The 26,458-nt window shown below is 41.7% G+C and overlaps 1 protein-coding gene across 1 annotated transcript in view; it reads right to left on the reverse strand.

Moving 5' to 3' along the window:
- Nucleotides 1-26,458, reverse strand: part of oca2 (oculocutaneous albinism II) — a 37,095-nt gene that overhangs the window by 5,372 nt on the left and 5,265 nt on the right. Inside the window, exons 3-23 of the mRNA XM_041040647.1 lie at nt 24,922-25,017; nt 24,024-24,221; nt 23,607-23,664; nt 23,198-23,270; nt 22,514-22,671; nt 22,331-22,413; nt 21,862-22,015; nt 18,780-18,851; nt 17,762-17,827; nt 17,014-17,070; nt 16,123-16,247; nt 15,236-15,374; nt 11,536-11,668; nt 10,305-10,452; nt 9,832-9,889; nt 9,540-9,648; nt 5,854-5,981; nt 5,441-5,500; nt 4,517-4,621; nt 3,718-3,811; nt 2,807-2,900 (exon numbers count right to left, since the gene is read on the reverse strand). Coding sequence (XP_040896581.1) covers nt 2,807-2,900; nt 3,718-3,811; nt 4,517-4,621; nt 5,441-5,500; nt 5,854-5,981; nt 9,540-9,648; nt 9,832-9,889; nt 10,305-10,452; nt 11,536-11,668; nt 15,236-15,374; nt 16,123-16,247; nt 17,014-17,070; nt 17,762-17,827; nt 18,780-18,851; nt 21,862-22,015; nt 22,331-22,413; nt 22,514-22,671; nt 23,198-23,270; nt 23,607-23,664; nt 24,024-24,221; nt 24,922-25,017 — 2,208 coding nt within the window. The remainder of the gene's footprint in view (nt 1-2,806; nt 2,901-3,717; nt 3,812-4,516; nt 4,622-5,440; nt 5,501-5,853; nt 5,982-9,539; nt 9,649-9,831; nt 9,890-10,304; nt 10,453-11,535; nt 11,669-15,235; nt 15,375-16,122; nt 16,248-17,013; nt 17,071-17,761; nt 17,828-18,779; nt 18,852-21,861; nt 22,016-22,330; nt 22,414-22,513; nt 22,672-23,197; nt 23,271-23,606; nt 23,665-24,023; nt 24,222-24,921; nt 25,018-26,458) is intronic.

A 26,458-nucleotide genomic window follows, 5' to 3' on the forward strand; every position in this document is an offset into this window, starting at 1 on the left:
GGCTCATCTGCGCCTTGAATTTAACCCCCTCCGATGGAGCACCAGTCAGTCCCAGCTGCCTGCAGTCACAGACAGACTCCTCTGCCCCTCACCTGTCTCTCTGAACAGCTGTGACCCTTACAGCACACAGTCAATTACTGGCAGTGCTTCAGCCGAGAGCGACGCTTCGATCTAATCACTGTAAACACAGCCACGGTGTGAGAGAGGCAGAGCTGGCCGACTGTCCTTACCTGCTTCAACAACACAGAACAACTCTGACGACTTTCTCCATCGGTTATCTCAATGCAGACTGAGAAGGTGTCAAGAAATCAACAATGAACAGGTAACTGGGAAATTTCTTTTCTCAGTGCCAAAGGTCACCCGCCATTATTCTTTTCTTTCACCTGCCACAGTCTCACTACCTCCCGCTGTCCTCTGCTCCTCTAAGAAAGATGGACCAAACCCTAATGGAGCCATCGTAAGAGAGTCATGTTACTAGCATGTCTAAAAAAGCAAAGAATATGAACAGACAAACGACAGGTCACCCATGTAAGTGTCAGGACTCTCCATTAAACTGACAGCAGTGATCAGTCCCTGTCCCTCGCTCCAGTAGAAATGTTTTGTGGTAACCTTGACTCTCAGCGCGTGGCTCTCTGATGTACATCAGCTGACAGAGATCTACAGAGTGCTGGCACAGCCGCAGACGCTGCCTTAAATTATTTAAGGTGTAATTTAAGTGCTACAGTGCGCGGTGGCCATGTTGCCAAAGAATACCTGTGCACAAAGCAGAGATTCATGTAAATCCCACCTGCACACATTCAACTCACCAACTCAGATATAATCTGCTACAGAACAAAACTGCAGAAGAAATGTTCTCGCTCCGTCTCTGTTCATCAGGACACACAAATGACGTGTTATTTCAGAGTAACTGCATATTAAGTCTAATCAGACTCATATTCATCTTTTTTATTCACTGACCACTTCCACTTCTCCAACAAGCACAGTGCAAAGAATGAACATTATTAGTGAACAGGTGGCCACGTGGAAGCCGGCCTACTTACCATCTCTACTTGAGATGTAATGACTTTTTCTTCGTCATTCACTTGGTTCTTTAAAAGCAGAGGGTTCTCAAGTCAAGCTCTCCACGAGTCCTTTACTCAGTATCAATTCAATCAGCCACGTTTTTTCTTTTTTTATGACTCGTTGTATCAGACTTTTTTCTGTTGACCATGAGCACATATCGTCACAGTCTGAGTTCTTCCACACTCGGTATAGTAAAAAAAAAAAATCTGTGTCCTCACAGTGTCACTGGAGAGGACACAAACTAGAATCCCTGCCCAGAGCAGATGACATACACTCGTGTCTGCCAGGTTGTTTCCTGGAGTTATTTCACTGCTGTATAAATCCCAAGCAAGGTCGTGTGGAAACCCTTAAAAAACCTGGTTCTGCTCAGACAAATACACCAAATGTGCCAGTACCCAGAATTCCAGGACGGCCCCTCGACAAGCAGAGCACCCTCTGCCAGATGACACAGGTGCCTGCACAAATACAACTCAGTGAACAGAGCCCGTGTTTATCAACCAGACCTCCTACACTTTCAGCAAAGAGCTCGACTGACGTCAATGTTTTACAACACTCAGCTGCAAAATAAAAACGAGGCTGATGGTTTGTAGAAATATTAAACTGGTAAAATTCAAAATGTAGAAAATAGCTCTGCTTTTTAATGAACATGCCTTATATGTGGGTTTTATGTGTGTAGGCAAATAACTTGGTAACATGCCCTGGTTACATGTATGCAAAATATGACAACATTAATTAAAACTCATATTTACAAATATGCCATTTAGACTATTAATAAATATTGGTAAGACACTCACACGGCTTAAATATAACAGCAGCCTATGTGGAATTGAAGATAGTAGGTCATTTGACTCAGCTGCATGAAATTATCCAATCAGCCTCGTCCAACCACCACCTCGTCTTACACCCAATAATAGTGCCAGATCTCGCACACATTGCACCAGCTTACACCGCGATGATGAAAACTCTTACTGGCTGTCGTCTAATCTTTTTTTTTTTTTTCCACTGTTCATTTCCCCTTTCAGCTTCAGCCCTTTTATGTTCACTGCATGTGAGGAAACATATTTATTTCTGTAATGTTACTCAGTTTTGGGAAATGCACAATATGAACAAATATCTCAAATATTAATACACTGTTATTATTTGAAATCAAATAAATGAATACACAATATTAATTAGCCAGATATAAGACCCTATATTAAAATGTACCTGCTGTAATTAAGCCGAGATGTCCTTCATTATGCAGAGGACATAGTTCATTCTCAGTGAGGACCCGTGTCACACACACATCTTTGAGGCACATAAACACGATCAAAGGCCAAGAAAATGGGATTTCTTGCTGTAGGAAGGTTCATAAACTGCTTTTACTTCTAATCCTAAAAGTAGAAGACGTTCTGGACAGGAGTGATTTCCTACTTTGACACATTTGATAAATAAAAGCCCTGAGCTGTGATTCTTGTGGCTTTTTTTATAAATGTTCTGAGGCAGCTCAGCACACATTTCTGGCGTCTCCTACTGTAACATACGACGGACATTAATGTGTAAGTACCACTTCAGGCAGAATAGTCTGTGGTACAGGATCCAGGGCAATGCTCAAGTCTTATATTACCCAAAGAGAAAAACTAAAAATAAAAAAATCTGGGAGCCAGATTTTGAAACATGGTGTTTATGACCTATTTCTAATTTTGGACTGTTTTATAGGTTATGTTTAGTGCTGTGAAGGGGGGGGGGGGGGGGGGGGTCTCACCTGAAGAACTCCACAAAGGAAAAGCCGTAGCCATGTTGCTCAGCAAGTCCTGCACACACAACGTTGGCTGATGCTCCTATCAATGTGCCATTTCCTACACAGGCAGGTGAACAACATGAAGGAAAATCGTTAGATGAAAACTTTTTTTCCTTACAGCTAAATATTCAGGTCTGACTTCACACAGGACTTTAAAAAATATTCAAGATGTATGCACTTATATCATAATATTAATAATCACGATCATCTTTCAGCATCTCTCAGTATTTTCAACCTTAATCCAATACAAAGTTTTACTATTTTCCAACTACTGGAGGCAACATTTTGACAGTCAGGGTGTGTGTGTGTGTGTGTGTGTGTGTGTGTGTGTGTGTGTCCATCCTGCCGTTCGATACTGCTCACATCAAAAGGTGTCAGTGTGGGGAAGGAGCTGGGCTTTGGCCACATCATACAGCAGATCGATACGGGCCTGTCACAGGGCAGTTGATTAAACTGAAAATACTATGACAGCTCTCTCTGTCTCTGTCTCTCTCTAACTCTTTGTGTCCTCCCGACCCGAGCAGAGCCACAGTTTGCTGAAGGGCCAGCCACCGGGGTGTGGTGGAGCCTGAATGAGGCGAGCTTTGAGGGCCTTGGCTGCTCTCACAAAAAGCACAGCCTGACCTCTCCGGGGAGGACACAGCTGTACAAAGTGGGGCTGTCACCTGGAGCACATGATGTCTCCCTCTGGCAGAGGCCATCAATAAAGATCCACACCTTTCAAACAGGGACAGACTATAAAGTCCCCTGGACATTTGGGAGGAACTCTGGGAGGTTTGTGCGTCTTTAGCCCAAAACCAAAACCCTTCTCAGACACTATTTTTATACTTTAATTTGTACTTTATTATATGAAGAGGATAAAATGAGAGGCTTACCCCCGAGGCAGGCTCCCATAGCCAAAGCAAAGATGAGAGGTTTCACTGGCAGGTTCACATCTGCATCCTGACTCAGGTTGATGAGGACTGGAATCTGTGAGCACAGAGATCGACTGAAAATCATTAAAACTATACACAGATTTTAGACTGGCAACACATGATTAGCAGCAGTGCTTTCTCAAAATCATTTTATTAGTAAAACGAAACTGAAAACATTTTACTTCAGTGGATTTTGGTCTCTAAAGCAGGGTCAACAAACTTTCCAACACCAGCAATCACACACACAAAGGCTCCGTCTATGCTGTGGTATCTGATGGGGTTTTACATGCAGCATACAGTAGGTGATGAGCCAGACCAGATCCCACCGTGATGGCAGAACAGTGCGACTCAACCATGTCCCAGCTTTTTTAGAGTCGGACTATTTCCTCAGAAATGAGTCCGCATATAAATTAAAGCTATCGTATGCAGCTGCATCATGCTGGTGTGGCCAGATGCAGCGTGACTGAGTGCTGCTGTGCATATCACTTTCACACACCACACTAACAGTGCATGCATGTAGACTGTATGTGGTCTGATATCGATCAAAATGTCTGACCCTGGCTGGCAAAGCAAACCCTCACTGAGTATTTATAAGAAACAAATACTGTGACCTAATGATAAAACAGTTTGCACTGGACTGTGTAAATGACTTAAGCCTCGTGTAATCTGAATATTTCTGACTGAACCGTGTTTGTGAGCGTGTGATTTTACAAGGACACACTGCAGTGTGAAATTAAAAGATCGCACTGATGTCTCTTACCATGGTGGCGGTGAAGGGGATGTTGTCAATGAGAGAAGAAGCCAGAGCTGAAACCCACATCACCAAGATGATGGCTATGGCTAAGCGCTGGTCTTCTGGCACCGCCTGAGAACGGAGATAATAAGAGCGACAGGTAAGTGCTGCTTTCATCATCACTCAGATGCACACGCCCCCCCTGCAGCCCATCCTCGATTTAAGTCAAACACACCAATTATCTTCAGTCTTTGACACTGAACCTCTCACCGGTGAGCTGAGGCCGGGGCGATGAAGCTGTGTGAATGTGTGACGTGACCACAGGTGGTGGTGGCTTTGAGGTTTGTCTCTGAGCTGTGCTGTGCTCACGCAGCGAGGGCAGTTCTCCACATGTGACAAGCTTGATGTCTTTTGAACTCTCGTTATAGTCTTCTCTTACGTCTGCATGGCCAGGTTAATGGAGACAAAGCCTACTGCTTTCACCTGTCCTCCACTTGTATCGCGGGAGAAAGGACATGCACTTCTACTCAGCATGTTGTCCATTGTTTGGGGGACGCTGAGCAGGTCAGAAACCATGAATAGCACACCACCTGTCATGTGTGATTATTAGACTTACACAGGCCAGCCTTCTAAACATGAGCTGACATCCCTATTACTGCTGCAATTCTCTACTAAGAGACACCTTGCTTGCATGACACACACACACACACACACACACACACACACAGCCGAGAATATGGGTGAACGTTACCTCAGACCCCTTTCAACTGCACACAGGAATCAGAGGTAAACAAAATAATTCAATTCAGAGCTGGGCCCAACAAAAGGATCAATATGCATGAAATGAAATATCATGTCACCTGTGCCCAATTATGAATCATGCCAGTTGCAGGGAGCCCAGAGAAATGATAGTTAAAGGTGAGATTCCAAGGAAAAAAAAACAAAACTCACTTTTATAAGCAGCGCTGTCTGTTCTCCAATATAGTCGATAAGCTGCAGCTGGGCTAAAGCCTGAAAAATGAAGGAGAAGATTAATAGGGAAAAAAAAATATGAAGAGAATTAGTTATAGGTGGGATTAAACCAAGAGAAGAAAAGCAATTTGGTTTATATTTAGTGGCCATTAAATAGACAGAGACAAATCTTTTCTTGTTATCGTTCCTGACACACAGAGCAGAGACGTTCACATACTGGTGGCCATTCCTTGCGGGGGCTGCTTTACGACACTGTACAGTGTTTAATGCATCTAACAAACAGCTTTGCCAGGGTCTGGAAACGAAGCGATGGTTTGGCATCAGTTTGTAGTTTGCGCTCCGTTTGTAGGTTTTCTGTCATATATCAAAAACATGGGCTGTATGTTAAATACCTCCATCAAAACAAAGAGGCCAGCAAAGAACAGCAGCGTGGCCCACTCCACCCGGTGCAAGATGATCTCAAAATCCTGGATGTCAGCCAGAACCAGAAGCCACAGTGCACCCAGGATAGCAATCCAACCTGAGAGAGAGAGAGAAGAAGAAGAAACCCGTCTGACATCTCCCTTTATGGCTAAAAAAAAATTCTTTCATGGCATCGTCCAATTGACACTGAGCCCAATGTAGCAGATTTTCACACATCTATAAGAAGAAGACACATGGGGACACTTAGGAGACTTTTAAAATCATTAAAAAGTGTTAATGAATTCAATTGAAAGGAGTTCCATCTGCTCTGTTTGCTTAAATTTGTCTGTAATCACAACTCTGCAAAAGATCAGCAACCTTTAGCAAATGTTACAGATGCTAGCCGCTGTGTCTTTACACCTAAGTCCTGCTGTCCTGCTGTCCTGCTGTCCTGAGGTTCAGTTTACTGAATCATTGGTGTATTTCATCACTGTGGCCCAGTACAAGTTAACGGTCAAAAAGTAGAACATCTAAAACAAATGCATGCGTGGAAATGAAAAATGGATTCAGGTGCTGTGAACAGAAATGATAGAAACACAGAGTCATGGGAACTGATTCACTCTGACATGAACAGCATGCAAAACATTCTGTTTTTATCCAAGTATTCAATACATGCCATCACTATAAATAAACAAAACAAAGCTTCCTCTATCACCAAAATATCATTTTGACATATTCTAGTCGGGAGGACAAAAGTTGGCACCAGCCTGCTGATACTTACAGTCAGAGAGTGCTTTTGAAAGAGGGAACAGTGTGCATCCACTCGGAGATAATTTGATTAAACAGGTGAGCACCAGTAATTGCCTTGGCTGAGGCCTTTGGGGAAATAATTTCACAACTGATGCGAATTAGTGAAGAAAGAAGAGCAATGGAAGGGCACAAAAAAAAGAGAGTGACAGAGGAAAGACTGGAGACAGAGAGGCTGATCAAGGGATCGAGAATCAAAGCTTCACAGCGTGTTTACGCGTTCAGAACCTGCTGAGTTGTTCCCGGTAATCTCAGCCGGCTCCAGTGGAAGAACAAGAAAGCCATAGTTACTGCTCATTTATGTTTTACCATTTTCTGAGGGAAGCCTGTGGGTTGAGATATGAAGCTGCACTGAGGATTTAGTTAACGTTTCTCAACAGAGTTTAGAGAAGAGTTCAAACGAGCAGAAGTTCTGCAACAAAGAGCAGGTCAGGTTAGAAAGCTCTGCTGGTCCTGGACTCCCACCACAAACAGCTGATTAGAGGGAAAGGTGTGACGTTTCTGTCTGACATATATCTGTTAAAGGTCTTTGTGGGTAAAACGTCATATTCATTCCTACATCTGATGCCAACTTAGGCTAATACGCCCATTACAGAGTATTTGTTTTCTCTGCATGAGTACTGAAAGATTTCTTTTTTTTTTATTGTCTTTTTTTTGAGTCTATAACCCAGAATAAGAAATCCCTTATACACTGCAAAGTTCTGTGATTCATTCAAGCAACAGAAGACAAAAAAAGTACAAGGACGCTTTTGATTTTCTCCCCTCATTGATATTTCCTGAAGCTGCCTCGTGAACAGGGCCAGAGGCAGGCGGCAGATAACAAACCTAAAAAGCTCTCCAATTAAAAAGAGCTTTTAGGCAAGTCTGAACACTTTATGACAGACTCATCTATCATGAGCGAGACAACAGTGTCCGGGACAGGAAATGTGCGGTGAAAAATGTCTCATCACAGTTGTCTTTAAGGTACACAGAGGAAAGTAAATGAGCATAAGGCTAAAGTCAAAAGATAAATAAAGAGATTTGTGTTCCGGCAGAATATCTTGTACACTCATAGGCATATGATTAGATAAGGGACTGTGATGTTTCAGGCATCTTTCTGCCATCTTTAGCAAAGACGAAGGATTTAATGCAATATAAATGTTGGAAACTAACCATACATACATCTGTAAAACTGAAATGTCGACAAACGTTCAGTGATTTGAGTTTCACTGAATCACTTCACTGATTTCTGCTTAGGGATCAATGAGGATTTGTCCAAACCGCAGCTGTAACTCAGACAGACACATCAGAGGGATCAAATGACAGGGTGATAATCAGACTGAAATTAAATCTTACCGTGTGAAGTTAATGAAACTTTAATGAGGTTCCAGTTTTAAAACACGTGTGAATGCATAGAGTGGGTCTGCAGCCCGCAGTCAACCCTGACTGTGACCTGCATGCATTAATGAGAGCCGTGTTTGGACAGACGCCTGTCCCTCCACAGAGACAGCAAACACGCTGCTGTGGGGTCATTCCCATTTAATAAATGTCACAGAGAAGTAACCTGTGCAGCGCCTGTAATTAACTGAGCATGTTTGGTGACTGGGTGGCCTCAGCAGCGAGGGGAGAGATGACACGGTGAGTATGAAGACAGCCGTCTTCATTTAGGGACAGTGGTAGACATAAGACATAAGAGGTTTTATCGTCATTGCACGGCTGTTGCCAGCATTACAGCGAGATTGGGTTGGTATTCCCGGCCTTAGCATTAATGAGTCACTGTTTAGGTCATCTATCAGAGGCAGAAGCATCAGACAGACAAGATATAACCCTCAACTAACACGCCAATGACATACAAGCAACACAGACTCAGAACCTAGACTAGTGATGTGTACAGAGCAGCTTTCATAACCTGACACCGCCTGCTGCAGCTCCCTCCACCACAATGCACTCTTTTAAACATTTTGAAAATACAGCAGATTTTGTAATGGTTAGCGGACCACTGAAATTTATCACAGCTTTTTTTAAGCCATTGCCACATTTTTTTTTTTAAAACACGTTCAACAAGCCGGTGCCAAAGGTTGGCACTGAACTTTGCATGCTGCTCCTTAAAGGTGGAATATTCTGCACTATGTAACGTGAAATCCAAAATAACTGACTGACAAAAGAGACAACCTGTAAACACAGCACTAACTTTGATCACATGACTTCCATGTTAGCATTCAGTTTGCACTGAACACATCCAGCAGATACAGAGGAACATTAGCATTCATTGGGAATTCCTGTTTGTGTCGATCTGATGAATGTGAGTCCTCTCTCTCTCTCTCTCTCTCTCTCTCTCTCTCTCTCTCTCTCTCTCTCTCTCTCCGTTTTTTGTGGGGTTTTTTAACCAACTCCTGAGGGAAATGTTTCTTAACAGCTAAATGCTCGACTGGGTTAACTGAGAACTAACTTTGTTTGGGGTTTTAGGGATTTTTCACTGAAAACAGACAAAGTCAATCACTGATATGTGTGTGACAGTCTCATCTGGCTCTCACTGTTATGTCCTTTGTCTGTAACTCAGCATTATTGCTGCCTGTCTTTGCCAAGAACTCTTCAGGAAATTTAGGACTTCGGCCACATATCGAATCAAAGTGCCCATTGTAGTTTTACTGGAGCATTATTCATCGACACGTTTGAAATTGCAGCAGATGAATGGATATAATGTGATGGGCCTAAATGCAGCTCAGTATCCATGTAATTTGTTGGCTGCGTTTGCTACTCAGCCCGTTATTTGGGCTCATTTCAGATGCAAGGACAGAGGAAGCTGGGTTTCATAATTGCGTGACAGGACCTATAACCAGCCTGTGGGGCCGATAAAAACAGCACAGTAATGAAATGGTGTGGCGCTTACCAAGATCGAGATGAATGCTGGGAACGAAGGAGTTGAGAAAGAACATGAAGATCACCACGCCGAGGACAGACACACACTTCACCAAGAGAACTTTGTCAGTTATTCTGTGCTGTGGAGGAGAAAAGTATATTCTTTCTGAATGGGCAAAAAAAGCAGATTTTATCATGCAACTGATGGTATTTGTCTTAAGTGAACTTTCAAAGACTGGGCCAATTTCATTACCGAGATTAGATCAATGCACCACAGTCACCATGGGTGAGAAATATGTCTGAGGTGAAGCATGAAAGCTTACCTTCTTTTGCAGTTCTTGAATGTTTTGCTCCCAGTTCTTATCCTCCTGAGAAATTTGTCTGTTTGGACACAGAAATATTTCAAACTCATATTCGATCAATTCTCTGAGTATTCATAAACAGAAAAAAACTCATTTGGCTGTTTATGAATGCATAATTGTTATGAATGAATGTATTTAAGTACTTGTTGAGTGTTGGTGCTTCTGTATTTTTCCAGTGGTATAAAATGGGGTTTGTGTACTTGTGCTATAATTACTGAGCCAATCCAGAGACCATCTTGGACAAAGGGGCAAATAAAAAAAGAAACTATCCTTGGACTTCCGTGTGCTTTTCCTCAATTATCTTGTATTTTCATGTTTGAAATAGTTAAATAGCTTTATCACATGAATAGGACCATAAGCAACAAAGAACAAGAGTCGTTCTGAGAAAAGGAAATAAAAGTATTTTTAGAAATGACAGCTTTTCTTCTCTTAACCTTTGGAAGGTTTTCATCATCTTGCGGAGCAGACTTTCCAGGTTGAGGACTTTTTGCATCAGGAGGCATTTCACAGCTGTCTCCTCTCGGCTGGCGGGGTTAATGCGCTGCGCCGTCTGCCTCCAAACCAGGATCTCATGCTTGAGTTCTGCAGTTTCAGGACACAGAGCAGGAGAGAAAGCCATCTGTTTCGTGCATGGACTTCATAGTCATTACCGTGGTGAAGCTTTGTAGCAGTAGGTAGCATGTTTTGTACTGGGGGATCTGGTTAGCAATAGCTCCTACAACTGAGGATGGCTGAGAGGATATTAAGATGTTTTCAGTCAATGTGCTGTGAGCCCCCACAGAGGGACTAATGCAGCCAGGCGATGGGCAGATTGACCAGCTCAGGAACAGGCAATGCTGAAGCGGAGATACAGCCTGAGGGAGCTGGACGCCTGTGTAGATATCAGTAGGAGCCATCCTTTTTTCACAAAGGTTGCTAGGTGACCTTAATAGGATCTAACTGGCGCAGGAAAAAAAAAACCTTCCTGTAAACGAATCTGCACAATTACCAGTCGTGGCAGGGGCTTTGAGCTGCTTTAGCCGTGTGCTCTCCTCGGTAGGCCAAGCTGGCGGGGGAAGCAGAAGCTCCACAGGGTGGGATTTTCAGATGGGCTATCAGGCCAGCACTGAACGGTCACCACAGTGATCGGCAGTGGTTTCTTTCAACCTGCCCGAGGCTCAGTGTGACAATACAGCTCTAAACAGTCAGTCTTCCTCAAACCTTAAATGGGAGCAGTGCGGTGACAACTGGGGAGCAAGGTGGTGTCTTTAATGTTTTAATGATCCCCCCTGCTGAGGTTGTCTCCGAGGCGGGACAAACACTGATAAGAAGTGACCATGTTTCACACAAATATCCCTGTTTTATTAGTTTGGCCATTATCCACATCCCCAAGGTCTCATATGCCAAGATGTGCAGTGGCAGAGAACAGATTCTAGGAAGGAGGACACCGTTACCATCCAAACTAAACACAACCCGTGCTTTTTATTCATATTAAATTATCTTACTCCACCTCTGGAAAATGTACCAAGACTTGAGTGATTGCCAAATAATTTTCTCTTCTGTAAACAGATAATTAAGGTGATATATAAAAGAAGTGCGGTGTGCCAGACTAGCGTCCTCTATGTAAAGAATTATTAGAGTTGTTTAACAAAAGCCACAGAAGTTTGAAAAAATATTTGAACTCACCAACTATTTCGATGGACTCTTTGTTGTAGAGCTTTTTGTTCCAGTAGAGCACCCGCAGGAAAGGAAACGAGGTGAAAAGGACGAGGCATATGCCAAGAAACATGTAGCCTGTGAAACTGGCGAAATCGATCCCCTGTAAGAGACACAACGAGAATCTGTTGGACAACCCAGCCTTAGAAACAGGCTACACACAGATCCAACATTTCATTCAAGTATAATCATTTGTGCTTAGACATCATTTTTGACAAAGAGCAAAAAAATAAAGGGCAACCACATGCAGAGCTGATCTGTATAAACCTGTGGAGACAAAGAGAAACGCTCCAGAGAGAATTAGGTTCTTTAGCTGTTCTTTGTCTGAGACAAATAAAAACTCCAGAAAGGGATGCAAGTAGGTGCATCTAACCTCTGATCTGCATGTCACTGTAATAAAGCAATTCAGGTGCACACATACACAGGTGAGACTGTAATCAATAAGTTTGTATTTTAAGCTGAGAAGATATAAAACAGCAAATAATTTCATTGCTGCACACGGAAGAGCCGTGGTAATTTCATCCTTAACGTTTTCCCAGGTCTAGTTTGGCATGGAGCACATCTCCCTTCCCGGATGAGTAAGAAACAGCAGCTCGCGGCTGAAGCTGTTCTCAAAACTGAAAGCAAATCCTTTACAAAGGACTCAGTTTTGTCAGATCCATTATTGGAAACGTGTCCTTGTACGGCATCATTTTCAGAACATTTCCAAATAACAAAATCTTTAATTTAAAGCTTTTAAGATGCTGTGAGTGATTCATACTCTTTTTTTCCCTTTACTCGCACAGTTTGAAGCATTAAACTACAAACACTGAGTGATAAAACTGGTTGATAGTGACCTCTGCAGGATGTGCAATTTAGAATTGCAACAAAAGTCTAAGAGGAGTGCTGGTACAATGAAACAGTGCTTCAGGATCAACCAGCATATGACAAAGATGAAGATATTGTCACACATGACTTGAATTATCTTGTGTGACGTCTGAGCGTGAAGAATGCAGCGGGAGGTCTGTAATGTCTTAAACACCTCATCAATTATGCAAACAATTTAAGTCTCGCAGGCTAATTTCGTCGCTATGTCACCTCCTTGCCTCACTCGCACAGTACAACTCTAACTGCTCCTTCATTCATGTCTCCACAGAGACCCGCTCTCTCAGTCTGCTGGGACCCTCGGGGCAGTCTTGTGGGTTGAGGCCAGCTGCTCGTGCAAACCTGCCATAAATAAAAATCCTCATAATTCCTGTTTAAGCCTCGAGTTCGGCTACGAACTAGAGACCCCAAAGATCTGAATGTACTGTATCTGTGTCTCAGACCAACAAATCTCTGTAGCAGTATGGGGACACAGGGGAGGACAGCTGAGAGCTGAAGAGTCTGTGTGTTTGCTGCTGTAAACTCTGACCCTGGTGTGTCCACATTTCACAGCCAATGTCAAAGACTCCTCTGCCTGTTTAGAGAGGTGCCATCGGGCAGACAGAGCCAGCTCGAGCTGGTGTCATTTCAGTGTCCCTCAGTGAAATGATACCAATGCACCATGCTGCCTTACTGTGCAACAAATCAAAGACAGGGACACTGTGATGACTGGCAGAATCAGCTAAACACACACTTCACAGCTGGGCCATTCCTTCTATCTCTGGATTTCTCCTGAAAATCCTCCCGACACAAACAAGCAAACGCGTAAACAAACAAACAGGCAAGCAAACCATGCGTGCACATACAAGCCGTCCTTATCAGAGGGCAGACATGACCGAACGAGCGCGCCTCTGCCGCTGTGTCCCTGTGGTTCTGTCACCTGGGAAACGGAGCCAAGACAAACTGGACAGCGTGCCGCGGGAGCCTGGTGCGGCAGGAGCTACTGTACACTGGAGGAGACCACATACTGCCGCACCCGCAAAGGCTGAAATGTCACACACGGTGAACAGATGCCACATCAAGCAGCTGGGAAAATGTCATGTCTTCTGGTGATGTCACATTATGTCCCTCTGAGTGTAAGGAGAGGGAAGGTTACGAGATGAGCCTACAAGTCATTGCCCTTTGCAGACAGCGACAGGCTGCTCTGATTAACTGAGTGAAATGTCCTCACTGCTGTTTACTGACATCTTTTTTTTAACTTATCTCTAAATGGCTTTCCAAAACATCATGTGATGATAGAGAATAATAATATAGGAGTGTGAAGTGCAGTCATTTTCATTCTAGTGCCAAAGTAAAAGCCAATTAGACTTACATATATATCATAAAATCCAAAAAAACCAAATCATAAACACACAAATAAATTCTGTATGTGGGGAAACACTTCTAATTCACCCTCAGCTTGGAGGCACAAAGACACAGACTGTCACAAAGGTCTGAACAAAGTGTGATGTACATCATCCACCACAGGAAAAGAGCTGGGCGTTCAGTTACATGGTTTCACACAGTATTGCATCAGGAGTGACACCGTCTCCTTCACAAGTTTAATCAGAGAGTAATCCCAGAGAAAGGGTCTCCAGCGTGCCCTCGCAGGTGAGTGCGTTGCAGGAAGGGGAAGCACCAGGAAAGGTGTTAGTCCACAGATGTCAGTGATGTGATGAAATGTGTGGAAGGATGGGAATTCATGATGATGTTACTTACAGTGACTGTATGGAGGTACTAAGGAGATGCTAATTGAAAGACACGTCTTATAAACATTTGATAAAGAAGACTGCTAAAGCAACCGTGTGTAACACTGGGCAGGTGCCCTGAAATAGGAAGCTCTTACAGCTTCTTTTCCTGCTGTTTTGACGTTTCATGTGATTTATGATGGCAGCAGCAGAAATATGAATTGGTTTCACTGCCACTACATCTCCATTCATCACCTGCACATCAGCATAAATAAGGGTCACGGCTCACAATTGTATAAATACACAGAGAGATTGTGCTGAACAGAGATAACACGTACAATCCAGCAAACACAGATGATTAAATTTATCCACAGAGCGTTCCCATAACATACAGGCAAATGTCTGTATGCACACTGTAAATGTTTATGCAATGTAAAGGCTATATTAGGTCATGAGCAGGTTAGAGCTTACATGAGGAATGTGGATATGGAGTATGAACATGTGAATCAACTATAAAAAGAGTGTGGCCCTGCATCACATGATTTACAATTATTACACTGTGCAGCAAAGTTAATGTTTTTATAAAGAGAACATAACCTCGAGCAAAGAGACAGAAAATAGAAAATAGAACCAGTCAGTACACGGTCAGTGACCAAACAGCGTCCAAACAGCGTCACTGTCAGCTGAAAACCTCCGAACTAACCTCACACACTTCTGGATTCAGTCGAAGGTTCATATTTTCACCTCACCTCAACAGGAGAAAATATTCTTTAAAACTTAAATTCATAAAACCTTCTCAGAAGCAGCCGTCCAAAATTAAAAATGCAATGTGTTTATGTTTTTCTTTCTTATACCTGAACAGATTCACCTGACAACAGCTTGTGGACTCGCTAACGTCAAGTCACAAACTGGCAGATGAATCTGAACAAAGCGAGTGTGGCAGCCATCTGAGATTTCTTCCTTGAAGCACTTGGAGAGATCTCAGTTCACCATTTGTGCTGCATTACTAAGCGTCTGGTTCACGTGTCAGATTACACCGAGCTGAGCTGCTGTACCATATATTCGTGCAAGTTTAGGCAGAGAGCTGTGAAAGTGCCTACCTCTTTGCGCAGGTCCTGATTTGATACTATAATCACATTGGGTGGATCTCCGACAGCTGTGGCGGCCCCTCCAATGTTGGTGAAGATTACTTCTGCAATCAGGACATGTCTGGGGTCTAGATTAAGCACCTCACACAACCTGCAAAATCAGATAGAGACAGAAAAGCCCTTTAGCCCCGATTAGATTGCAGCGGGTGGGAGAAATAAATACAGGAATATGAAAAGGATATTGGAAGATGAAAAGCATCGGTCCTTTAACACCGCGGTTGTACAGGATGTCCACCCTGCTGGCCTGGTAACAAATTAGTTATTGGGTGTCAGGTGTCTAACTTTAGTCAAGTCAAAACTTATTTTGACCTTATGGCAGCAAAAGCAATCTTGTGAGCTTAATAATGGTTCAGAGTACAAAACAGTGAGGAGGAGACAGAGGTGGGCAGCACGCTTACAGCTGATTTGTAAAACACCAAACTGCCATAAATTATAACTTCCGTGTTGTAGTTCTGTTTATAGGGATGTAATGTGGGTTTATCTGAGGAGGTGGTGATCTATGGACTGATGAAACTATTTACAAGAACACTACAGGTTTACTGGATACAAACCATTGACTGAATACAAAAACATTAAGTTAAAAATAAAGAAAGGTTGTAAAATGCCTGCTCATGGTTTCAGATAACCATTTCTCTGATATTACTGATTAAACATTTACACTTACAGCATGTAATGAGACACATTTTCTTTCTCAGGTTAGATCAGCTCTGAAGATTATTTATTTATTAATTATTATTTTACCACCAGGGCAGCTGTTCACTCCTGTTTCCAGTCTAACCTGGGAGCTGGGACAAGCAGGTACAGATAACGGACGGAAATTTCATTTGACTATAACAAACCTTATGGTGACGGGGGTGAAAAGCATCATTGTTGTCACATTGTCCAGAAAAGCAGAGAGAATGGCAGCGATGAGACAGAGGATGATGATCATAGGCCACACTCTCCCTCTGGATAACTGGTACGCCTGCAGGGAGAAGTAATATGATGATGTTAATGGAAATTAACAGCCCATTAAGTGGATGTCGTGATTCGTACCCAGTTCAAGTACAGGAAGGATTTAAAATCTTAACCAACTGAGTGAATGCAGTGATTGAGCAGAGCTGCTGAGGATGAGTTCTGACACTTCTGAGATGTGTTTCAAACCTTCCACACATCAAGAATGTCACGGTGAAACATCATAAATGAGTACCTGAATGTCACATTTCTATTATGAGAAGTAGTACCAGTGTATTCAGATCCCCAGTATAGCCACATAATGTAAAATTACACACAGATTCACACTAACAAACACTATCTTCCTGAGGCGTAAAGTCTTTTATTCTAATATACCAGTGTGAACCCCATGGCAGTGGCTAAGAAAGGTATTTGAATTTGAAGTGCCTGCCTTTGTCCAACTCACACTTAAAATTCATGAGCCTGCATGATCCCCCTGTTCTTTAGGTCTGAGTGCTTCTGCACCTGAAGGACAAAGACAATCGCCCTTCTGAACCATCTATAGAGAACATTCAGGATTAAACCGGAGCAGAGCTGTTTTTCTGATGGCAGCAAACATTGACCCTGCACAGAGAAGATGAAGGTCTTATCTGCTACTCTAGAGCAACAGACTAATTTAAGAATGTTCAATTCTTTATCATTTGTAGATCCAGAATGAACATACAACTATACTGCTGATTCTGGTATTTTCTGTGTTAGTGCTGGGACCGATAATTATTACAAAGCGGCCAACTCACCTTCACAGCACAATAATCAAAAAAGCCAGTCTCAGAAAAAATGGCCACCAGCACCATCTGTAAGAAACACGACCATAAAAACAAAGATTATATGTCACCCTGAAACTTACGATAAGATCACAATGAGCTGTTGTAGAAAGCAAGTTAACACATGGATTTCTAGAATACATAAAGTACCATTATACCATTGTTTTGTATACAGTATAATATGGCACTTGTAATGTAGTGTATATTAAAATGAATTTCCTTTAGGTTTGGAACAGTTTCACTCCCTCTGCTGTATTTTGGGGAATGAGATGCAAATTTCAGTGGCAGCTGTTGACAGTGGAAGTTGTGCATAGGAAGTTACCATCTGTGGCCATGCATCAATATGAAATCTAGGTATCACTGATTTAGCAGAATTATGTTCCGAATGAGAGTAGAATATTTTTTAATGATCTGCTATAAAGCTAGAACGTGTCTGAAAGAACCGGAATGATTTCCATGAAACTCAGTTTGTTTTTAGCCTTCAAAGAAACCTTTCAGACATACTCTTCAATTTTATACCAAACTTGACAGGACATGCTTGTTTCCATGGAGACATGGACCTTTCATTGTCAGTTTAACTTGCCTGTCAGTACCTGGGCAGGCTGGCAGAGAGGGAATAAATGGAAGTTAAGATGTCAGACGGGGATGTAAAAACTTCCCCAAACACTGAATAAAGACTTTTTCTGTGTTTGTGTTTTTCTTGTTGACTTAAGAGTCTCACCATGCCAAACAGAAGAGCCAACGTCTCATAATCAATCCACTCCACCACAGTAACCAGACTGGGTCGCTGTGGGAGAGACAAAGAAAATAATTAGATTTGACAGGAATTTATTAAGAATGATCAGATCTGTGAGGAGAAAAAGCAAAACAGAAGAGTTGTTAAATGATGGTCAGATACATTAAACTCTAGCTGAGATCTTATTTCTGGTATAGTTCCAAACTTTCTGGCAAGTTTAAAAAATCTGTTTGTTGCAGGTGTATCTAAGCATGGCTATAACTCCTCCCTGGCCCAGATCCTGCCTCTGGATGCTATAGGTCTTTTTCCACAGACAATATTCTGACTTATCACAGGAAAAGCACAGGTGGAACTAATAACATTAACGATGGCTCTGTTCCACCAAAGTGTCCCAGTGAGTCTCTCAGGCCCAGTGCTCTCAAACTGGAACACACAGTAATAATGTCATTAATTATACCTGTGCTTTCATTGCATGGGTTGGAACTTTGAAAATAAGTTGTGATATTTTTCCTGACTTTTGAACTCTGGTAACTAATACGGGAATTATCACACACTTTTCTGAGAAAACTCCTCTGCTGGCAATAATGACGTGACCTTTTATTTATGTACAGTCAATGGGACTGATTGACACGGCAGCCATTTTGGTTTCCTTGATTGAGAAACACCACCAGAAGCTAAAGCCCAGCTTAGTTCAACATGCGCATCATGTGATATCATTGAAAACCACCTACTGAAAACAATATATTAGAAGCAAATAAGTTTATAACATGTGAAAGGATATTTTCACAGTTAATTAGAGTGTTAATGAGTGTAAATTGGCCCATTAGACCCACTACCAATTCAGCTTCGTTAGCCAGCCAACTGACAGCTTTTAAGCTAGCAAACTACCTTTTATCGACACATTCTGACAAAAATATAGAGTGTGGATAAGATGGGCAGTAATAGATATGACTTTGTTTTTCATTTTACAGCTCACTAAATTATAAGAGGAAAGGAGACTTACATCGCCAATCACAGCCAGAGCAGCCAAGGCTGCCAGAGATCCCAACATGGCAGCCAGAGTGCGGTGCACAATCTGGAAATTCAAGCAAATCACAAGAGGAACAAAATGTAATGAAACATTTCAGAGTTAGTTTCAACATAGGTGCAAATAATCTCACTGTTTCTCACACACACACACACACACACCCATCATTTCTATATATCTGTTCATTCCTATTTATTCTACATTATGTTTGTTGTGGTATTATGCACTTTTATTTTTCTTATTTTGCCTTGTTACCTTGTGTCTCTCACGGTGCCAGTGTTTTAGTTTTACTGTTTTTGTGTCTGTTGCTTGATGAGCCTGATGCCATATACTGCATCTCAAACTATAAGCTGTAATTTAAAAGACATTCTCAAAAAATGTATTGATTGTCCAACAAGATGAGCCAAGAAAATCTATTGAGACTTAGCGCTCCACTAGGTCTATGATGTTATTTTCTTCTGTATAAAGTAAAGAAATGCAAAAACTTCAGGGAGATATTACAGACAAATCCATGATGCTGTTCAGAGCCGCTCTCCTCCACCATCACTGCTCTCATGTATGATGCATTGATGCATCCCATTATTAAAAATTGAGGCCTGTGATAAGCATGGGTGAGTTATCAGAAAGCAGCGCTGCTCCTCTGACATTTATGCCTGTGCAATAAATTGCAGAAAAGTAGGTCACTTTTTGTATATTAGCAAATACTGAGGCCAACGAAGAAACTGGGATCTGTGGCCTCTTACCTTAACTTAAATTGAAGATCATCCTATTAAAAAAATAATAATAATAATAATAATAATAATAATAATAATAATAATTCCATGTCATTTGCATTAAGTAAGGCAGCTTTACTGATAGCCCTATTCTGCAAAATGAGAGACATATTACATGTTAGTTCTGTCTTTAATGCACATTGACTGAACAACTCAACACTAAACTGGGTCTTTTCACTCCGAATGGGGCCAAGATGAGAAATAATTCAGAAACGTCTCTCTGTCTGAATAAACCTGTTCAGATAATGGATAAGGAAGAACAGAAGCATCCTTCTTTCTACCACAGCCTTCATCGCGAATAACAAAACACTTTACTTTAGACCTTTCTAAGAACATTTGACTGAAGCACCCATTAAAATAAGAAAACTGGTGTTCAGTGACTAACACACTGACAAACTCCTTTCTTAAAGCCTATTGTAGAGAAAATCACAACAGCCTAAATGTGAGAGAAAGAGTATGTGCTCATGTGTCAGGTTCTTATCAGACTAAAGTTTAATGGAGAAAAACAAGTGAGACATTCACAAACGGAGACCTGACAGAGCTGAAGTCAGCTGACACGCTGCTGATGTCTGAATAGCCGTGCACTGTATGGTCTTCTGCTTTAACGGCAATCCCTCACACTTTCAATTACAGCCTCTGCAAGCAGAGCTGTCAGTAACACAGATGACACATGAGAGTGTGTGCTGAGCGTGGATGTGCTGTCGTCTCTCACGCCCCACTGTTGGTTTGCACATCATAGCATTGCCCCTGCCGGCACAGCTTAGTGAGTTCACACCTTGTTGCACTCAGGGAGATTAATTAAAACCAAACACTGACTGAAATGAAGGAAAATTACAGATGTATATCCAGGGAGCTCAAATCTTAATAAGTCAGCGTGAAGTGAGAAACGACACCGCAACACATCAAGTATGTGAGAAATTAATGATCAATTGATGTTGAATAAGTCATCAATAAAAACTAAATCACCAATTATCAACTAACTGACAATCAATTACTGACATGTTGCTTACTCATTAAGAAATTTGATCAATAGCTTTTTCATTTCTAGTTAATATTTGTAATATTTGCGTTGATGTAGTTTTAATACTTTGTTAATGATTCAAATAAGATTTGTAATCTGTGTCTCTGCTACGACCAATAAACCAAATAAACATGAATTCATTTTACTTGCAAATTTGACAACTAAAATTATAAATTAAATAATGATCCAAAATAACTACATCTACTAATTATTATTGATAAGTATTTTAGAATAGATGCATGATGCATTAAAGGCTCTGCACACCCACACAGCTGTTGACAGTTATTCAGGCCGACTCGAACTGATGATGAAAGGCAGAAATAAAAAAACGTTCCCAGCTGCAGATGGTCGTGTGAGGGTTAAAACATTAAGTATTATTTTATTACCTTGGACAACAGACTTTGGTTGACAAAGTTCTTTTTATTTACCTTTTCAGGTGCTTCCTGTTAGCTTAACCTGTCACATTTACAGACATGTTGATTCCCAGTCATAATTACAACTCGGATGTTGACATTTATGACTGGGTAGGCACTGGTTTCAGAGATGAATGCATGCGGCTCTGTGTGAAATCAATGGCCCACTGTTTCAGAAATAATGACGAAATCTGAGTTGATTGTCTTCGCTGTAAAACATGGGAAAGCTTGAAACAGTGCTCTGTATTCACATTCTATACTGTCCATCATTTTATGTGTCCAAGTTTTGATTGTGTAAATTGTGGTACACTAGTATAGTAGAGTATACACGGTCCCATTATATTGACAATTTAGCGTTCAATATAGACCTCGGTGTGAGATGAATGTGTTAACGTGATTGTGGAGACGACACATGACAGGTGTAGCAACAGCAGCTATGCATGGTGGGATTTAATGCAGGGTCAGTCGTCCTGCACAAACTGGTGCAACAAAACTATCAGTGAGTGAGGTGTCAAACAGTCTGTACAGGCAGACATGTCAAATGAAACCATGTGTGGACCATGGGTCTGTGCAGCCTTTAATTTGTGCTCATAGAACTTTCTCATAATACTCATTTGAACTTGTCATAGTCGGAAAAACACAGGTGTAATTAATAACATAGCCAATGGCTGATTGATTAAAGTGTCCCACTAAGTCATGACAGTGTGAGAGTGAGTCAGCGCACACAACACCAGGACCCTGAAACTGAAGCAGCTAAATGGAATTCAGCCATGTTTCAAACTACGCAGCACAAGCTGAGCACAAACTCGTTCATCATCCACAGGAAACAGTGAGCATCACAGGCCATTTACCTCAAAGATGATGAGAACATAGACCCCAGCCAGGATGATTCCAGCGATGGCCACCTGTGTCTCCACACTGACGAAGAGCGACTGGTGGGTCATGGACAACGGCACCACCTCATTATCCTGCAGGAAGGCCTGGATCGTGATGACGATGGGGTCACTGTGCGGGAATGGAAACAGCACAGCGGCGAGAATGATGTGGATGTTGTTCTTTTATGACACATGAGCAATCTGTTATATAGAAGTCTGGCTGCAGAGAAAAAATACCATGAACACCCCAAAAAATTTTATTACCGTACGTAATCGCACCCAACAATAATGGAACATCGTAAATCAGCATAAATTCACCTGTACTCTTTGCAGTTAAAGATGTTGAGCACATGGGGATAGAAAAAACAATGTCAAAAGAAGCTGTTAACCCCCCACCATAAAATCAGTCTGCTCAAATTAGTATGTCATGTAGTGATCAGAGTACCTGCTGAGCATCTCAAAAGTTTTTGTCATCAGTATCTGGTCACTTCGTTCAGAATGTAGAGGAATGGTCCAATTATGAATCACCTGTTCACAAACAGCACAATAAATGAGTCAGCTTTTCTCTGAACAACACTTCACAGACGACACAGCGAAGGAGCAGAATGAATCACACGGATGCTCCCACCTGCTGAGTCCTCCTCCTCCGTTGTCCTGACAGTTCAGTCTGCTCCACCTGGATCAGAATATACTCCTGGTTGGCGAGGTCGATCATCCCTCCTGCAAAAGGCCCTCCCACCTGGAGCTTCAGCAAAGCGTTGTCCCGAAAATCTGTCAGGTTCATTGCTGTGGGACGCGGATCGTCAAGAGAAAAATTTGGAACGTCGACAGCAGAGGAGACAACTTTTTGGAACTGATTAAGCACTTTACAAGAATAAGTAATCTCATAAACCGTACACTGTTCCTCCTCAGTCATTTTCAGAGCACAATAGTTGTTGGATCTGACTCAGAGATTTGACACACACTATGAAACAGAGCAGTAGAGACCATTTATTCACTTTTCAGGATTGCTACCACTCCTTTACCTATTTTCTCCTGCAGCAGTCGCTCTGATTAAAGCCTGATGAAGACCCCTGTGGATTAAACACATACTTAAAAATCTGCCAGATTAGTTTTTCCTTTGCCTTTGTGTCTCAGTATGCCCGTACACTCAAAGTAAAACACCGCTGCTTCATGTTTTACCCCTTTCCTCCTGCCTGTGCTGATTAAAGGCCTGCTGGGCCTTTAGCGGCCCACTTTTTTGTTTCTAATTTCATAACATAACATGAAGTAACAATGTGCGTCGACAATAATGCAGCAAAGGAAAGGATACAGAAACTGTCTGTGGAAGAGACTGCCAACATCCTCCAGGGGTTGTCTCGATCTGGATACATGCTGAAGAACAGCTGAAACCAGAACACGTGAAGCATTATTCAGTCAGTCCAAACTGAGCCTACCAGAGATATCGAGATGCTGAGAAAAAGAATGAATGGAAAATATCTGTGCACTACGGTACAGTTCAGTAAAAAAAAAATATATATATATATATATATATATGTGTAGAAGAGTCCATTGTGGGGTGTGTAATTTCACTTAAATTCAGTGCAATGGTTATTTCATACATTGTTGTTATCAGAATTTTGATTATATATATTTTTTAAAGTTTAAAGTTGCAACATGTTTGATTTCACAGGACATAAACCTCAAGCTCCGACTCTCATTCTCTCTCTCAATGAACTTACACTGCACAGAACAACAATGGTGAAGATCGTGGCAATTTTGGAGACTTTGAAGCAGCATCTGAAAAACAGAATAAACAGACTGCATGAGTGAACTGTACACCAGTATTTCAACCTACAGCAGAGGTCAGAAACCCCACAAGGGATCACAAGATGTATCTATGGTGACACTGAACTTTTCTCTAATTTAAAAAAAAAAAATTTAATTGTTAAATACCACAGAGTTTTACCTCTTTAAGCATCTTAAAGATATTCAAAGGGATCTCAGAAGGGAAAACCACACTCTGAACTACTCCCAACTCCCAGAGGAGGGATCGCAAGTAGACATGGTTTTATATGAAGGATTTAAAATGAAAAAAAAAATTAAAAAAAGGGAACCAACAGTATGTAAATTAGTCCTGTCCACTTGAAAGGTCTCACCTCATACTACTGGTGAGTCTGAAGTTGAGATTGAGGTTGTCCAGAGGGTCGTTCTTCTCCGAGGAGCTGGAGCGGGACAGGGACAGGCTGGTGACCTCGCTGCCCAGTCGATATCTCCTCTCCAGGTCCAGGAAGCTGTTGTCCCAGGGTTCTTCCCCTCCAACAAAGCCGGGGTCATGTAGGGTCATGTAGGTTATGCTGGGAGAGAATAATCACTGTCAATCGCCTGGGCATCGACCACGATAGTTTCAGCGACGACAAACACTGCATTGGAATTAAGGACACCAGCTGCGGTGTAAGCTCTTAAACCAAAAATATTCCAATACTGAGCAGAAAAGGAAGAAACTTATAATCAGAATTTCATTACATGTATTGTACGCCACTGTCAAATGAATTGTAAGAAGGGTTGTACAATGATGTTAGAAGCTGAGCCATTTCATTAAATGACACTGCTAGCATGTCAGTCTGATTTATGACTAATATGAAATACTAAAAGCAAAATGCATAATCTCCTTTCTTCAGAAAAAAGTAATTCTCCAGGCACACAACTCCAGATAACCTGGATGAAAAACAGTTCAAATATACTTCCAGACCAAAAGCGTCACAAAAATCACATTATGAAATAAACATAAGAATAATGTGTAAAGATTTGAATCACTCAAAAATTAATGAAATAAATCAACTTAACTGGCAGCTAGCTTCGTAGACCGTTAGCTACAGCAGCAACAGAGGAAAACTAGTTGTGTCTTTCTCCGAGGGACATCCTGAGAGTAAAAAAACTCAAGATGTCCCTAACTAGTCAGTTAGCCAGCTGGCAGGAAGTCTTATTAAGCTAAATAAAAGTTAGTTTATTTACAGCAGCAGCTTCTAGTTGCCTATTTCAAGAGAGATGACTCACCTGTCATCCTGAGAGAACCTCAGCAGAGGTGACCTCTCTGTAAGGTTGGCTGAATTTGTTTTTCCTCTGAGGATATTGACGACACTGAAATTGTGCCTGGAAAAACATGAAATGGCATACAATGAGTTAAAAAAAAAAAAAAAAAAAAAAAAAGCAAAACAGACAGAAAAAGAAATAAACTTCTAATTTTCAGAAACTGAAAAAAACATTTCCATGAACTCTGACCCCATTAACGAACCCCTCAGCTGTCACGTCACAGCTGTCAGTCACTGTTCAAAGCAGTTTGTCAGACCCTTTGTAACCCACAGGTGGCAGCAAGGTGGGGGAGCAGCTGGTGACTCCACACCTGAGGAGATCATTAAAGTGTCTTTTGTCACCCTGCTGCTGAACTGTATCCCTGAGGCTCCTGCAGGCGTCTGCCCTCAGGGGCCTCACAGCTGGGTCACGACCATCAGTCACAGCCTCACACACTGTCACGTCTCTCAAAGATGAACACACACATATATGTTACATATACATCAAAGCTGTTCTTGATGAGAATTTTTTACGTGTAAAGATTAAAAAAAAAAACCACACACACCAATGTGGTATTTCATCAAGCCCACTGTCATCTCAGCAATTACTCTGACAACAGTAGAGACGTCATGAGAATCGTTATGTAATGGAAAACCAACCCACTGAGCCAAAACTGCTAGATGGAAATCTTTCTGAAAATGAAAGGTCCCCCTCGGCTAATCTTATAATCTTGAGGGGTTTTTACCCTCTGCCTGTCAAAAGGGTTGGGTACTTAAACACACTCAACATAGCAGCATGCATTTTTGCTGAAAGTATCGTGGTTAATTATTGTATTATTATGAGGAACTTGGTGTTCGATTTATATTTTTATTACTTTTTCAGTTAATCTCCAGTTAATCTTTTGTAAATAGGGGACAGTTCAGTAACTCATAAGGCCGTACTATTGTTGTTGTTGTTGTTATCATCTTACGAGTCTGGCAGGCGTTACCAAACACCCAGCAGACAGTTGGGTGCTTTGAATCAATGAATGTGGCAAGGGTGTGGGATAAAGGAGTAGATTACATTAGGGAAGTCTGCCACATTAATCCTCTTCAATACTCTTATACAACTATAAAGAGATTTACTGCAAGTCTACAAATGTTTTCTCCCCTCTTCTTTCCCTGACACGAGTCTGATCCTGTCCCCTAGATGTGACTTGGCAGGGAGGCTGCAGAGGAGTCTTTAAGCGACACTGAGCCCAGACAGAGCACAGACCGGAGCTGAAATTATACAGGGGTCTTTTTTAGGACACACAGTGTGATTAATATCCACCAAAAGAAAAAATTTTTGGCCACTTGGGGGCAGCACAAAACTGTAAACAACAGGACTTATTATCACATTTTAAATTGATACTGTGAACATGTTAGTAAACAGCTGCTCTTTTACACATTCAGCAAATAAACATATAAAGAACAGCATTTTTTTGGAGTCGTGTTTCAGGCCACCTGGTAAATCTAAGACCAAGACTCACCATCTTTTAGCT

The sequence above is a fragment of the Toxotes jaculatrix genome, chromosome 6 (genome assembly GCF_017976425.1).
Source record: "Toxotes jaculatrix isolate fToxJac2 chromosome 6, fToxJac2.pri, whole genome shotgun sequence".
In the NCBI taxonomy this organism is placed as follows: Eukaryota; Metazoa; Chordata; class Actinopteri; family Toxotidae; genus Toxotes; species Toxotes jaculatrix.